Genomic DNA, 13146 nt, shown 5'->3' with positions numbered 1-13146 from the left:
TTATTTGGTTGTTAACCATGTAAAGTTCCCTACGTCATTATTTAACAAACTAACGTATCATTATTGTTTTTCTTTGGATAAGAAAAAAAAAAGAACAGCTCATATTCATGTCGGCTTCTCTAAAGCCGCTGTCAAAATGTTTTATAGATTTTGTTTTTCTCCCACGTTGAACCAGTCAGTCTTAAAATAAAATATTCATGTCAATATCATTAATGTATTAGACATTTGAACCCTTTTGATGCCAGTATGCTTACACAGTTCCACTCTTTTTTCTAAAAAGAAAAATATATAGACAGAACACCACAAATATCAAAAGCTAGCGGTCCAAAATTAAATCCAAACGTAAATTAATGGCTATGTTAAAATTTAGGTCCTTATAATATTTGTTTGATGGCTGTTCATTTATCTATCAATTTATTTTTATGCCGTAAACCAATGTATGGCCGTGATTTAATATCCAAAAGGGAGAACTTCATCTACGTGTGAACGCGCGGCGGCTCACCTGATAGGCGTTCCCATGAAGATGCGTGACCATGACGATGAAGAGCGGCTGCTGCAGCAGCGCCACCACGGCGCTGATCATGGACTGCAGGCCCGTCAGCGTGCCGAAATGGTTGGAGGGGTAGCTGTTAAAGAACAATAAAGTGCTTTAAACGCTTCATAACATTGCCATAAACCCCTGAATTGTCGGGACACCAACGTCAACACAGGGTAAATTAGCCGATCATCATGTTTTATAATAACTCTTTCTTCTTGACGTTGCATTTATGTTGAAAAAAAAAAAAAGTTAATTACTTGTTTCCATGTCATCTTGCTGTAGGGATTTTTTTTTTGTGACCTGCTCTGGTTTTGCTGCCACATCTGGTTGCTTTTATCACATTGTAAAGCTGTTTTATTTTGCTGTTTATTTGGTGTTAGGAAATAACTCTAAATGAGTCAGAAAAGCGTCTGCTTGGACTTTAATACTGCGCGGTCAACACTGCTTTTACTGTATATAAAAAGAAAAAAAAGAAAAAATCCAACATGGCACAGCTATAACGTTTGCTCTGTGGTTTAAATCCGGGCTAACTTTCCACGCCTAAGGTAACGCCTCCGGTGTCTGCGGGACTTACACAGCAGCATAGAGGCCTCCACAGCAGGAGTGGATGAATCCTCGGACCATAGTGTGGAGGATGAACGTAACAATCTAAGGCAGGGAAACAGAAAAGAGGCAAGTTATGAGACGATTAATATAAGCATGAATTCCCGACAGGATTTTATTGTTAGAGTCTTACCTGTAGAGGCAGGTTATCTACGAGGTTACAGATACCAAAGATGATCAGCAGCACGTTAGTGAAGATGAAGGCTCGCATGGCATTGGTCACCTTCTGGATCTTACGGTCTCTTTTGGGTCTAATGGAGATACGGGAGATGTGTTTTTTTTTTTTTTCATGATGTGAAATACTCCCTGCTGCATAAAGCGCTTCCTGTTTACATCCGGGAAGCCTCGAAAACCCACATCTGTTATATATTCACAGGAAGTACCTCTGCGTTACGCCCGTGGAGGCGCACACCTCCTCTTCACACTCCTTCATCTTCCAGTCCATGATGTAGCCAATCAGGGGACAGGTCACCAGACACAGCAGCTGCAGCGCGCCGAAGATACCCGAGTAGTAGCTCACTGAAAGACCAAGGGGGAAATCATCTGAATGAGAAGGAAACTGTCAGGTACAGCCTGAAAGATCTGGGCCATACTCCAACGCAGCTCACCTGTCTCTTCTGCCAAAACAACAACGTCGTCGGGTGCTAAAATACAAAAAAACCACAGAGAAAGTTAGTGAGAAAGCAATGTTAGGAAAACATTTTCATGGGGTTGAACATGCATGGGACGCTCACGGTGTTCTGCGCCGCGGGTAACCATGTACTCCAGCATCTTGTTCATTGCTCCCATGAAGAAGATGACCCTCAGCTGGGTCATCCCCATGGTGACCAGGCTCCACAGGAAGATGGGGGAGAACACGGACCGCCGGAAGGGAACGGCGCCTAGGCGAGGAGGAGAATCAGTGTGAGGAAGAAGCATAGTCTCCAGTGCTGACAATGAAGCTAGCTGACATTTCAGAAAAATGTATAATATAGAGAGCACTTGTGTGTTGAACTGGTAAATCCATATCTGGTTCCCCCTGTGAGACGTATAGCCTCCATTTGCGTGGCCAATTTGAAAAAAAAAAAAGCCTATTTTTGTATGCAAGGCTTTCTAGATATCACAGGCCTTTCACATAACTTTGTCAACCTCACATATCTGGGTTATACTTAACAAACCAAAGCCTTTTTGTTAATTGTTACTTTGTCTTTCGTTGAAAGAAAGAAAGAAAATCTTGGCTGCTGCATCTTCCTGTCTTTCTGTGTCATGTGACCGCCTCTGTGTGCTGCGATTAGACATGCACAGCTGTCTGGAAAAGACACGCGAAGCACAGCTGAAACACCAGCCATTAAACGTAAAGTGCCTTCTGGGACTTCTGCTGGAAATTGGCAGATCTGATTTGAAAAGCACTAAGAACAAAGAACGTTCCTTAAGCTGGAGAAAAGCCTTTCCTGTAAACTTTGAATCCACACTTTTTTTTTTTTTCAGTATCTGTACGGACTGAGGAAAAACATTGACATAGTTTTAATACTGTGGACATTTTGACTTTTACTTATTTATTTTTTTATATATATCTGTCTCCGGTATCTCATTGTGCTTGCATTGACTTGATCATTTGCTTATTTCTTTATCAATTTTTTTTTGTATTAAGTGCGTGTATGTATGTGGGTTTATTTGGGTTTGTTCTAGCCCAATTATGTTTGTATGCTAAAGGTACATTGTTAACTGTATAACTGTTGCTCTATCTGTACATTGTGCCACATGTTAAAGCATAAATAAACATAGAAAAAAAAAAAAAAAAAAAAAAAACTTTGAATCCACACGATTAACAGGAACCACATTAATGTATGTTATGAGCTGAATTATCAAGGAGTCATATTAAAAAACACGCAGACATGTTTCCGATCTTTCTCTCTGTTCTATAACGGAAATGGGTTAAGATGCAGAAGTTATTTTTTTCCATTGTGAGATCAATAAAGTTCAATTATTATTATCCATCCATCCATCCATTTTCCAAACCGCTTAGTCCCTCATGGGGTCGCGGGGGGTGCTGGTGCCTATCTCCAGCGTTCACTGGGCGAGAGGCGGGGTACACCCTGGACAGGTCAATTATTATTATTATTATTATTATTATTATTATTAACACAACGGTTGGGTTATAAAGCATCTCTAGATAGTTTCACCTTTGACATTATCGAATTCAAGCACTCTCAAGGCAACTAAGATGATGTGCTTCTAAATCTAAACAAATATTCAGACATTATTCACATATTCACTGTTGTGTCAAAGGTGTTGGTTAAAAGGAACAGTTAAACCCTTTATTATTTGAGAAATTAAACTAATAAGTTAAAGTAGTAGTTATTAACGCGTTAACTTTGTTAGACCATAACGGCGACATTTTTTTTTTGTCGCCGTTAATCGCGCGTCAAAACACACACATTGTTCCCTAATATATTTCCCCCGGCCGAGTGAAAAAAATTAACAAAACTTGTAATGAAATGTACAATTTTTGTTAATTTGTATGTTTATGCGTAATACCATGTCTATCTTTGTTTAATAAGCAAAAAAATATATCGGCATGAAAACAGGTATTTATTTACACATTTGTGTAAACATCAGGGCGTCATGATTAGTCATTTAGCCATCATAGTCCAGAGTTTAAAATATGGCACTAGGATGTCTTCATTCCAATTCTGAAAAGTGCTTGAAAAATAAAATAAAAATATTTTTTGTACAAGCATGTATTTTATTAGTGTCATTTATTGCAAAATTGCATATTAAAATGCCCAAACAGGCTATTACACTTTCAGAAATAAAAGGATAAAATATGCGATTAATTTGCGATTAATCTCGAGTTAACTATCGACATTATGCAATTAATCGTGATTAAAATTTGTAATCGTTTAACTAAGTGATCATAGTTAGACCTCTGCTGATTTTGATCAGTACAGGGAGCCAGTGATGAGAGATCAGATCGAGGTTTTCTCTCTTTCACCTCTCCATCACTCCAACGTTGGCCCATAGGCTCCATATTTAGTGGATAAACTTGACAGAGAACTGTCGTGATTTTAGGTTCCCTCACATGAACGGCCTGGTAACTCACTTGGTGCAGCATCAGCATCGTGTCCATTGGGAAGCTTCTCGGTGGAGTGTCGCACGTCTCCGTTTTTCTGGTTCAGCCTCTCCCCTACAGCCTTCTGCTCAGACGAAGGAGCCGCTTGGTTTGTGAGGAGCTTACTGTTGGGTTAGAACACGAAAGTTTATGTTTTAGATGCCACTTTTTTTTTATTTAAATCACTGGTATTGTATGCAGGAGGCAGGCGGACGTTACACGGACCTGTAGTCAACTTCATCTGGGGTCGGGAAGCCCTCTGCGGGCCAGTTGAGAACGCAGTTTATAAAGACGAGCCCGGCGAGACCCGCCCAAATCCACATTATCATATCGAATTTCATGCCTGCGTCGTAGATCAGCTGTGAAGAGGAGATGTGATTGTTGCAAACTTTTATTTGCTTATTGAATTGTCTAGCGTCTGCAGATTGAGACAGACATCCTTTCTAGTCGCTTAAGGCAATATTCTACAACAGACAATTAACAGTGATCTGAAAGTGTCCGAGGCAGTGGCGCCTCCAGAAATATTTCATAGGGGTGGCCAGATGGAGCTAACCTGACGCCGCCAGATAGATTTGCTTCGCATATCCATCTGGAAACCTTCCGTTGAAGTAATTTTGGGAAGGGGCGAAAATACTGGTTAGCTGATTGGCCTATGTTGGTGATAGACGGGCCAAATAAACCAATCAGATCAACGAAGCATATGACGTACTTGTCAACATGCATGAAAACACAACCACAAGCCAAGCTACTCTTGCTGCTGCAGGTAACGGCTCGTTAGCTCAGCAAAGAAATACTCTGTAATTCCGATAAAACTTGCTCGATAGCCACGCTAACGCTAGTTTCATCGGCTGAAGCCGCCATGTTCTTTAGATTGAACTGTCGATCTTCTCGTTACGTCACACCTCAACCTGCCTCAAAGCCAACGCTGATTGGACGTTCGTTTGGTGAACGGCTCCAAATTTTCTTTAACGGGGAGTAGCCAGACTGATCTGCGAGTGAAACCTTGAAAGCTCGCGAGATCAGGATGGTCTCACGAGGCTAAGATGGAGCCACTTAAACTCTTGGGGTGGCATTGAAACTAAAAGCTGTAATTTCAGGATTTTATTCTACTGTTGTAGTAAAGCTGCGTGTAGAAAACAGGCAGAATCAGAAAGACTTAAGTAAACGCCTACTAATATCTTATGGTTTGTAATGGTTTTCTGAAATTTTAATGTTCCTAATGATGTAATGGGCATAGCCCAATAATAGCAGAGTTAATATTTTAAGTTGAACAACAATACATTTTTATTGCGTAATTACATTAAGAATAAGATGTACATGTATTCATTTATTGGAAAACAAAACAGTTACTAAGGGAAGTAGATACTGGCAGAAACAAATAAAAGTGCGATAGAAGCCAAGGAAGAGCGTCTGTCTTGCTGGCTGTGCATGATGGGATGAAATGCTAAACTGACGCTACTACAATAGACACTGGCCAGTGGGGTGGCCAGGACATGGCACAGGGGGGGGGCGTATATGGGTGGAAGGACACAAGGACATAAGGTTAGAAGGAAGAAAGAAATGGTCTACCTTCTGAAAGGAAGGTAGACCAAAGGGAAGAAAGAAAGGAAGGACACACGAACGCAAGGTAGAAGGAAGCAACAAAGGAAGGACACAAAGGCAGTCAGGCACAGGGAAGGAAAAAACACATAGATAAAAAATGAAAGGCAACTTTTAGACAACAGGCCAGAGAATAGAGACCAAGAACAGAGCATGACAAAATATGTTCCGGACCTGGAAACAGTGAAATCAAATTCCACACTTTTTTCGCTTTTGTGATTTACCTTGACGCCTGGGAAGGTGACGGCCGAGGAGGCGTAGGAGCCGATCATCAGCGACATGATGGTGGAGCTCAGGGAGCCAAACATGTTGGGGAGCTGAAAGCACAAAAAGCACACAGTTAATTACTAGTTAAGTACTATTAATACCTCCTTCGCTAATATGAAAATGCATTACAGCTGCCTGCAATTCATTCACCGTCCTGTGGTGCATTAGCTTCACCACCAGGGGGCAGAGCGCTACCATGTGTACAGAGAGTTGGTGCTCTCCAAACTTTTGGATTCATAAACTTCTCTCCTCCTGCAGATTAATTAAATATATATTACCTTTTAACTTTAACGACAGCCTCATAATTTTAAGATTAACTGTGGTTTCTAGGTTTTAAAAGGGATTAAGATGCTGACGACCTTTCTAAGTACTTTTTCACCCACTGTGTGTGAACGGCTACTTGAACCTGCATGGTGGCAGGCACCGACGCGTCATATATAAGGCTGGCCTATTTACAGCCATAGGACGATTAGAAAACAAAACAACAATCCATTGTTGCTGGCAGCACACCAGGTGTCTTTTGATTTCTGTTTTAAATGGGTCACCCGTGATTATAAAATCACATGTGAGGGATTGCAGTTGTTCTCCATGACCAGCTCACCATTTTCCCTAAGCCCTACTGAAACAACCTTCTGCTGGCGACACCTAATCCCCCGGACCGTGTCAGGGTTCACCGAGCCGCGTCAGCGACCCCGACTAACCTTTTTTTTTTTGTTGCTGCACTCTGAACTCACCGTTACACTTCTACGGGATATCGATAAGTTCAGAGCCAAACTCAGACCCTGGCCTGAAAGAGGAAAAGAGGCCAGAAAGACAGGTGCATTGACCATCAGCGACCTGCAGATATGCATGGTTTTTCTGCTTTTCTGGTACACAGCCAGCTGCCATGAAGCAGTACTAATATTTGTTTGAATTCACACTTTGTGAACTGATGCATTAAAATCAGAAAACAGGAAATATTCATGCTGGAGAAGAAAAAAAAAATAACTGTCTGGTTGGTCACAAATAGTACCGATAATCCTTTAGGACTGCAGATAGAAACCTTGTAATTCTCTTTGATCCATAGTTGGTATAAACAAAGCAGCTTGAGCTGTAACGCATATTTAATCACGTCTAATAACTAACCGGGCACGACAATCTGTAACCCTGTCCAATTATGAATTAACCTAAAAAGGCAACTCTGCCAAACTTAACCTTGTGGACGCTGAGATGTGGAAAAAGGTGAATGTCAGATTAAAGATCACGTGGATGTTTTTTTGTTTTTTTTAAATACTTTTTGAGCAGAATGGCCTTTTTGTTGCTGCAGTTGTTACACAGGAAATTATTGGTTTGGTTAGTTTGAAAAGTTGGAAGGGAGACCAGTTTTTTTCACTGTGGCTTAGACTTAGACAACTTTATTTGTCATTTTGTTTGTACAGACTGCATACAGAACAAAATTTCGTTGCATATAGCTTGTAAATTACAGTATAATGTGTTACATCATCCCTTAGTTTACTAGACAAACCCTGGATGAGTGGCTAAAAAAACAACTTTGTACTCTTTACTACATGTTTTTGTTTCGATGCAAAATGTCACATTTCAACACATTATTGCCTGATTTGCTCTGATTTCTGCCAGTCTGACACCCCTAACTAAATACAGAACAGCATCCAAAGTTGTACATGTGACAGCAATATTTAATGCATCATCAAAGAGTGTTGGTTGCATTAACACACACGATTCATTATACCCTCCCCCAGCATTCTACAAAAACGCCCAAACGAGGTGGAGTGGAACGATTCGCGATCTGGGAGTGCCTCCTTTGCATTTAAAGAGGCCGCACCAAAACAAGCGGCTCTCGGGCTACATCCACACGCACTCCATTACTGTATCTGCACACAGAAGTTTTAAGCATACAGCCGTACAGGTGTTGTAATACCTATGCCACGCCAGTGAGTGGCACAATGACGCTTCCACAGAATTAAAAAAGGAAGAAGATGGAAAAAGAGTGAAGGAATAAGAGGCTTTTGTGTGGACCGACAACTAGGTGGTCCACACAAACGCAGTGGAGGTGCAAAATGGGTAAAACTCATAATAAATTGAATAACAATCGCAACTCTGAAGTCCGCCATTGTTGTTGTTGTTAGCGCAGGCGTGATAAAGGAGAACGCGGGCAAAAGGCTCTGGGACAACAACGATGAATTCAGTCCAAAGCATTGCAGTTCCACTTTATATAGACCACAACCGAATTATTTAAATGCGAAAAGGATCACATTCAAAAGCATGAGATGCCCCCATTAATGTTTTTCATGTTTATGCCAAGGATAGTAAGCTCATAAGGCACTATTTTATGCAACTGTGTAAAAATAAACTCGGAACAGATTTACTCTCACTGAAAAAAGGGAAGTAAAAGTAAGTAACATTTTCTTGAAATTAGTGTATTTTTCCTTGATTTAAGCTGATAAATAAGACTATTTGCCAATGGAATGAGTATTTTTACCCCTAAAATAAGATTATTAGCTATCCTGCACTTGAAATAAGATGATGGAGATTAATTATTATTTTAGGTGTAAAAATCTCATTCCATTGGCAAATAGTCTTATTTACCTACTCAAATCAAGGAAAAAATACACTAATTTCAAGAAAATGTTACTTACTTTTAGTTCCCCTTTTGGCGGTGCTGCTTTGAGAGAGGAAGATGTGTCCACCAGGAACAGACTTCCAGGAACTTCAGAGCCACACATCGAAATTTCTCAGTCTTTCTTCAGGGATTTCTGTGTGTGGGTGTCAAGTGTGCGTTCCTACGAATGTTGACTTTTGATCCTCTGTGTCTGTGTGAAAGCTGCGTTCAGATCGCAATACGGTGAGAGTTTGCAGCCGGCGCGCTATAATGTGTGTCTGTGTTGCACCGGGAAGCTTGAGGTCACTTCGAGAGCGGTTAGCGGGTAAACAGGAAAAAAAAAAAAAAAAAAAGTTTTTCCCTCAGACTGGGGATAAGAGAGCCTGACTGTCTGAGGGAGAAACGGAAAAACATCTTGAAGAACACTTGTCCTCATTTGCGACTTCTGAGAATCGAGGGAAAAAACTCGTCCACACCTTCGTGACCGTTAAGATCTGTGGAGCTGGACTCTTCTGAACGCCGAGGTCCGAGAAACGTATGTGAAAGGGTCACACAGAAAAGCTCCTGTCTCCTAATAAAGTTAGAGTAATGACTCTGCAGCAGCTTAAGATTTCACAGATTATGTTTTCGCCGCTCTAAGGCGAATGCCAAACGCAGTATGAATGACTGAACAGCATAAATCTACGTTTCCATGTTCTCCTTTAAAATGCTTTAAGAAACATCAGTGCATTTAAAACAGTGCTTCTCAAATAGTGGGGCGCGCCCCCTAGGGGGGGCGCGGTGCAATACCTGGGGGGGCGCGTGTGACCCTGGGGAACAGGCTTTTTTTTTTTTTGGCCGTACTAGTATAAAGTGTAATTGCGCATCCACTACAGTAGGGGGCAGTAGCGCTCTCATTGTTACTTTTGTCACGTTTGCGACAGTGCAACATTTTACGACTTACAGGTTTGCCTTGGTTACCAGTGTTGAGTCAACAGAAAGCTCCGTCTGCGTTCTGTCTACAGCCTCCGTTATTCAACATAACAACCCCCAACATGAAAAAGTTTTTAACAGGGATGAAAAGGAAAGCGGAGATATACAAAGATAATGAGACAAAAGAAAGTCACCCGAAAGCTATGACGAGGAAATACGACGAAGCGTATTTAGCGCTTGGCTTCACGGTCACTACAGTTGGAGAAGAGGAAAGACCGCTGTGTTTGGTGTCTAAAAATGCTCGCAGCGGGCAGCATGAAGCCAATAAATTAGCGCGTCACCTAAATACGTTACACCCCAATCACGGCGATAAGCCGCTAGAGTTTTTTCAGCAAAAACGTGCTGAATATTGCCAACAGTCATCCCGCGTTGTGAAGGCTACTTCAGTAAACCACCGAGCGCTGTTAGCATCATATAAGGTGGCGTACCAAATTGCGCAGTGCAAAAAGCCCCACACCATAGCAGAGGAGCTGATACTGCCTCCTCATTTTGATCAAAAAAAGAAAGAAAAAATGAGCACAAATTGTTTAATTCATTTTGGTTTTGTAGGTTCAAGTGTTTTATATATTGTGCTCCTGAGTTAATGTTGCTGAACTGAATATATATTGGTTATTTTTTTTTTAGTTTTTGTAGTTTATTAGTTATTATAATTATTAAATATTATTTATTGATCTGATTAAATTTTGCAATGGTGCAATTAGTTGGTCAAACATGTTTACAGTTTAAACAAGGATTTATTTATTTTTAATTTCAGGCATTGATGCACTTAAAATCTTTTCTGTTGCAGACTTAAAACACGATTTAATAAAGTTATTCTTTGTAAGTTTGACCATATGTCTTTCTTTTTTTCTTTAATGTTAATAAGGATAAACTGTTATGCAGGGATGGATAGTCACGGTGGGGAGTGGGGGGCGCGAATAGTTTTCTTCTTGCTAGGGGGGGCGTGACAGAAAATAATTGAGAAGCACTGATTTAAAAGGATGTTTATCTGATAGACCATTTGCTCTACTCATAAAAATGTTAAACGTCTGGGATGTATTCGTATTCAGTCTCTCTGATTCAATATTTCTACACTGCAAAAAACGGACCTAAAAAAAGTAAAATCTTCTTAAAATTTGTGTTTTTGTCCTAGATTTGAGCGGGTAAATACGATTATCTGCCAGTGGAATGAGTATTCTGACCCCTAACATAAGATAATTAGACAAACTGCACTTGAGATAAGATGATAGAGATGAGTTGTTCCTATTTTAAGTGCAAACATCTCACTCTATTGGCAGATAATCTTATTTACCCGCTCAATTCAAGGACAGACACACTCATTTTAAGAAAATTTAACTTATTTTTAGTTCCGTTTTTGCAGTGTAGAACCACGTTTCCCCCAAAAGACATACTGAAGATTGTGGTTAGGACTTGACCGAATGTGGAAAGCGCTGTGGCCTCACACCCAAAGCCCCGCAAGTTCACAAGTGACCGTATGGAGCCAAGAAAGGGTTGACCGGGGTCAGGGAGTCGCGGAGAAAAAGGAGCTCGGGCCACTCGTTTGTCACTGCCGATCAGTTCAGGCGCAGCTCCGGCTGTGCCCACTCGACTGGGCTCTGTGAGATCTTGGCAGCCGGCACCGGCTTTAATTAGGGCTTTAATCACTGAGAATATGCCAAATGAAAGACTAATGAGTTCAGAGAAGTGTTTCGGCTCTGGCCATGTGGAAGAACAGCAGGTTACACGCGGAGAAGTCGGCAGCAAACAGTGTAACAGTGGGAGAGGAGGGGGCAGAAACTACTTTTTTTTTTAAAAAAGGGGGGGAAAGTTAGTGGGAGTAACAATTCTTTAGGATTGATCTCTCTTTAAACCACAGCTACGCCTCCTCAGCGGGAACCACTAAACCTCAGCTGAGTGGACCCGGCTTCTTCTTTCCCCTCTCCAGACGCCCTCTCTAACCCCCCGCCACATCCAGCTGCACCGGACTTACATAAACCAGAGCAACGGTCGGCTGTTTAGATTTGGATCAAAGCTTGGCAAGTTTCTTTAAATTTGACCCAGAGTATCGCTGTCTCAGTTATGCGTAGTTCCCTGTGGTGGCTTTCTAGTATCTGTTAAGCAAATTTTACCAACAGCTTTAACGGCCCCAGGAGGGAACGACTGAGCACACTTTTATCACCAGCAGGAGATCCAGTTACCAACTTCTGCTTTAAAAACTCGTTTTTTTTGTTTTGTTTTCTAGAGCACTGATGCAACACAGGTGAAACACCAAGCAGCTCATCTAACAAGCAGGACCACTTTTATGCATTCCTGGCACTAGACCGAAGGAGGAAACCGGCTTCTTCTTCTCAACCGTGTGATCCTGTAATTAATAAAACCACCACGTTGTTTGTGGATGTGTCACACACACACACACATTGTGAGAACGGTGATCAACCAATCCTCAAACAGTCTGGAACCAATGTCCAAGCTCTGCTTCTGATTCCGTGTTTGTTTTTATCTTTTATGTACAAATTAATGTTAATGAAATCAAAGGCAATGCCGTTTTGGGTTTACTTTACTTTGTCGTCCCTAGGCAGCAGAAACACGCGAAACCTTACAGATTAATAAAGCCGATTTGTATTTTCTCTTTTATTCTTACTAGGTAAACCATTTTTTTTTATTTGTTTCATGTCTGCATGAAACTCATCGATAATTCAGAACCTCACACACAGTATTTGCAACCTGGATGAGAAATATGATGTAAAAGCTGGAAGTTTTACAATAGTTTCTTTGGCTGTTAATCACAAAGCTCCCATTGAGAAGGAAGGACATATGATATCCTTACCTATAAATAATACAAACTGTATTTAATAATAGATGGTCTGGTAACGTTACAAACCTTCCTTCACATGTTAGGCACAGCCACTGGGAGGTTTCTTCTTTGCATAACACATTTTGTTTTCTTTTATTTATCTTGCATTTATTTTTTAAAATTCAGAATTTACTGGAAACATCACTCTTTTCCACATCTTATATTCTTTTTTCCCCCCATCTCTTACAAGTCCAGAATCTACCTGAATCCTAAACCTTTACTTTTCTTTTTAGGTCTCTGTGTGAAAAAAAAGGACTCTGTGTGAACCTTGAAACAGTCTCAGCACTCTAGTTAATGCCCTAAACAATCTTAAATGCACTTTTTAAATTCTTGCATTTTGCAGATAGTAAATATTATTTACAGTTTCTATTGCTGTTCCCTAAAGGAAAGATTGATTTCCCCCCTGTATTTCATTCACCTTGGGAAAAGAAAGGCTTTTATTCTTGGGTCTTTATTCTCTTCCACCTATTTTTTGCATGCTTTTTCATAGTTTAATGGCTTATATAAATGCATAACATGAGCATACAAGTACAAAAAGCCCCAAAATAAGAATGTTGGCAGTTCTATTCTGTAATTGGCCATGTTAAAAGGGACCTTCGTCGACAGCCTTTCTATAATTTCCTGTTAATCGTAATTCAAGTGCG

The 13146-nt window shown here is 40.7% G+C and overlaps 1 protein-coding gene across 3 annotated transcripts in view; it reads right to left on the bottom strand.

The window, feature by feature from the left end:
• slc43a1a (solute carrier family 43 member 1a) overlaps positions 1 to 13146 on the bottom strand; it is a 57768-nt gene that overhangs the window by 901 nt on the left and 43721 nt on the right. For all 3 annotated transcript variants that reach the window (XM_036127118.1, XM_036127117.1, XM_036127119.1), the window contains 9 exons: positions 6056 to 6148; positions 4458 to 4591; positions 4224 to 4357; positions 1876 to 2022; positions 1750 to 1785; positions 1525 to 1660; positions 1275 to 1392; positions 1113 to 1186; positions 503 to 626 (listed from right to left, as the gene is read on the bottom strand). In XM_036127118.1, coding sequence (XP_035983011.1) covers positions 503 to 626; positions 1113 to 1186; positions 1275 to 1392; positions 1525 to 1660; positions 1750 to 1785; positions 1876 to 2022; positions 4224 to 4357; positions 4458 to 4591; positions 6056 to 6148 — 996 coding nt within the window. The remainder of the gene's footprint in view (positions 1 to 502; positions 627 to 1112; positions 1187 to 1274; positions 1393 to 1524; positions 1661 to 1749; positions 1786 to 1875; positions 2023 to 4223; positions 4358 to 4457; positions 4592 to 6055; positions 6149 to 13146) is intronic.

This window comes from Fundulus heteroclitus, chromosome 23 (genome assembly GCF_011125445.2).
Source record: "Fundulus heteroclitus isolate FHET01 chromosome 23, MU-UCD_Fhet_4.1, whole genome shotgun sequence".
Taxonomy (NCBI): Eukaryota; Metazoa; Chordata; class Actinopteri; order Cyprinodontiformes; family Fundulidae; genus Fundulus; species Fundulus heteroclitus.
The sequence above is the reverse complement of the archived record's forward strand: the minus strand, read 5'-3'. Positions and strand labels throughout refer to the sequence as shown.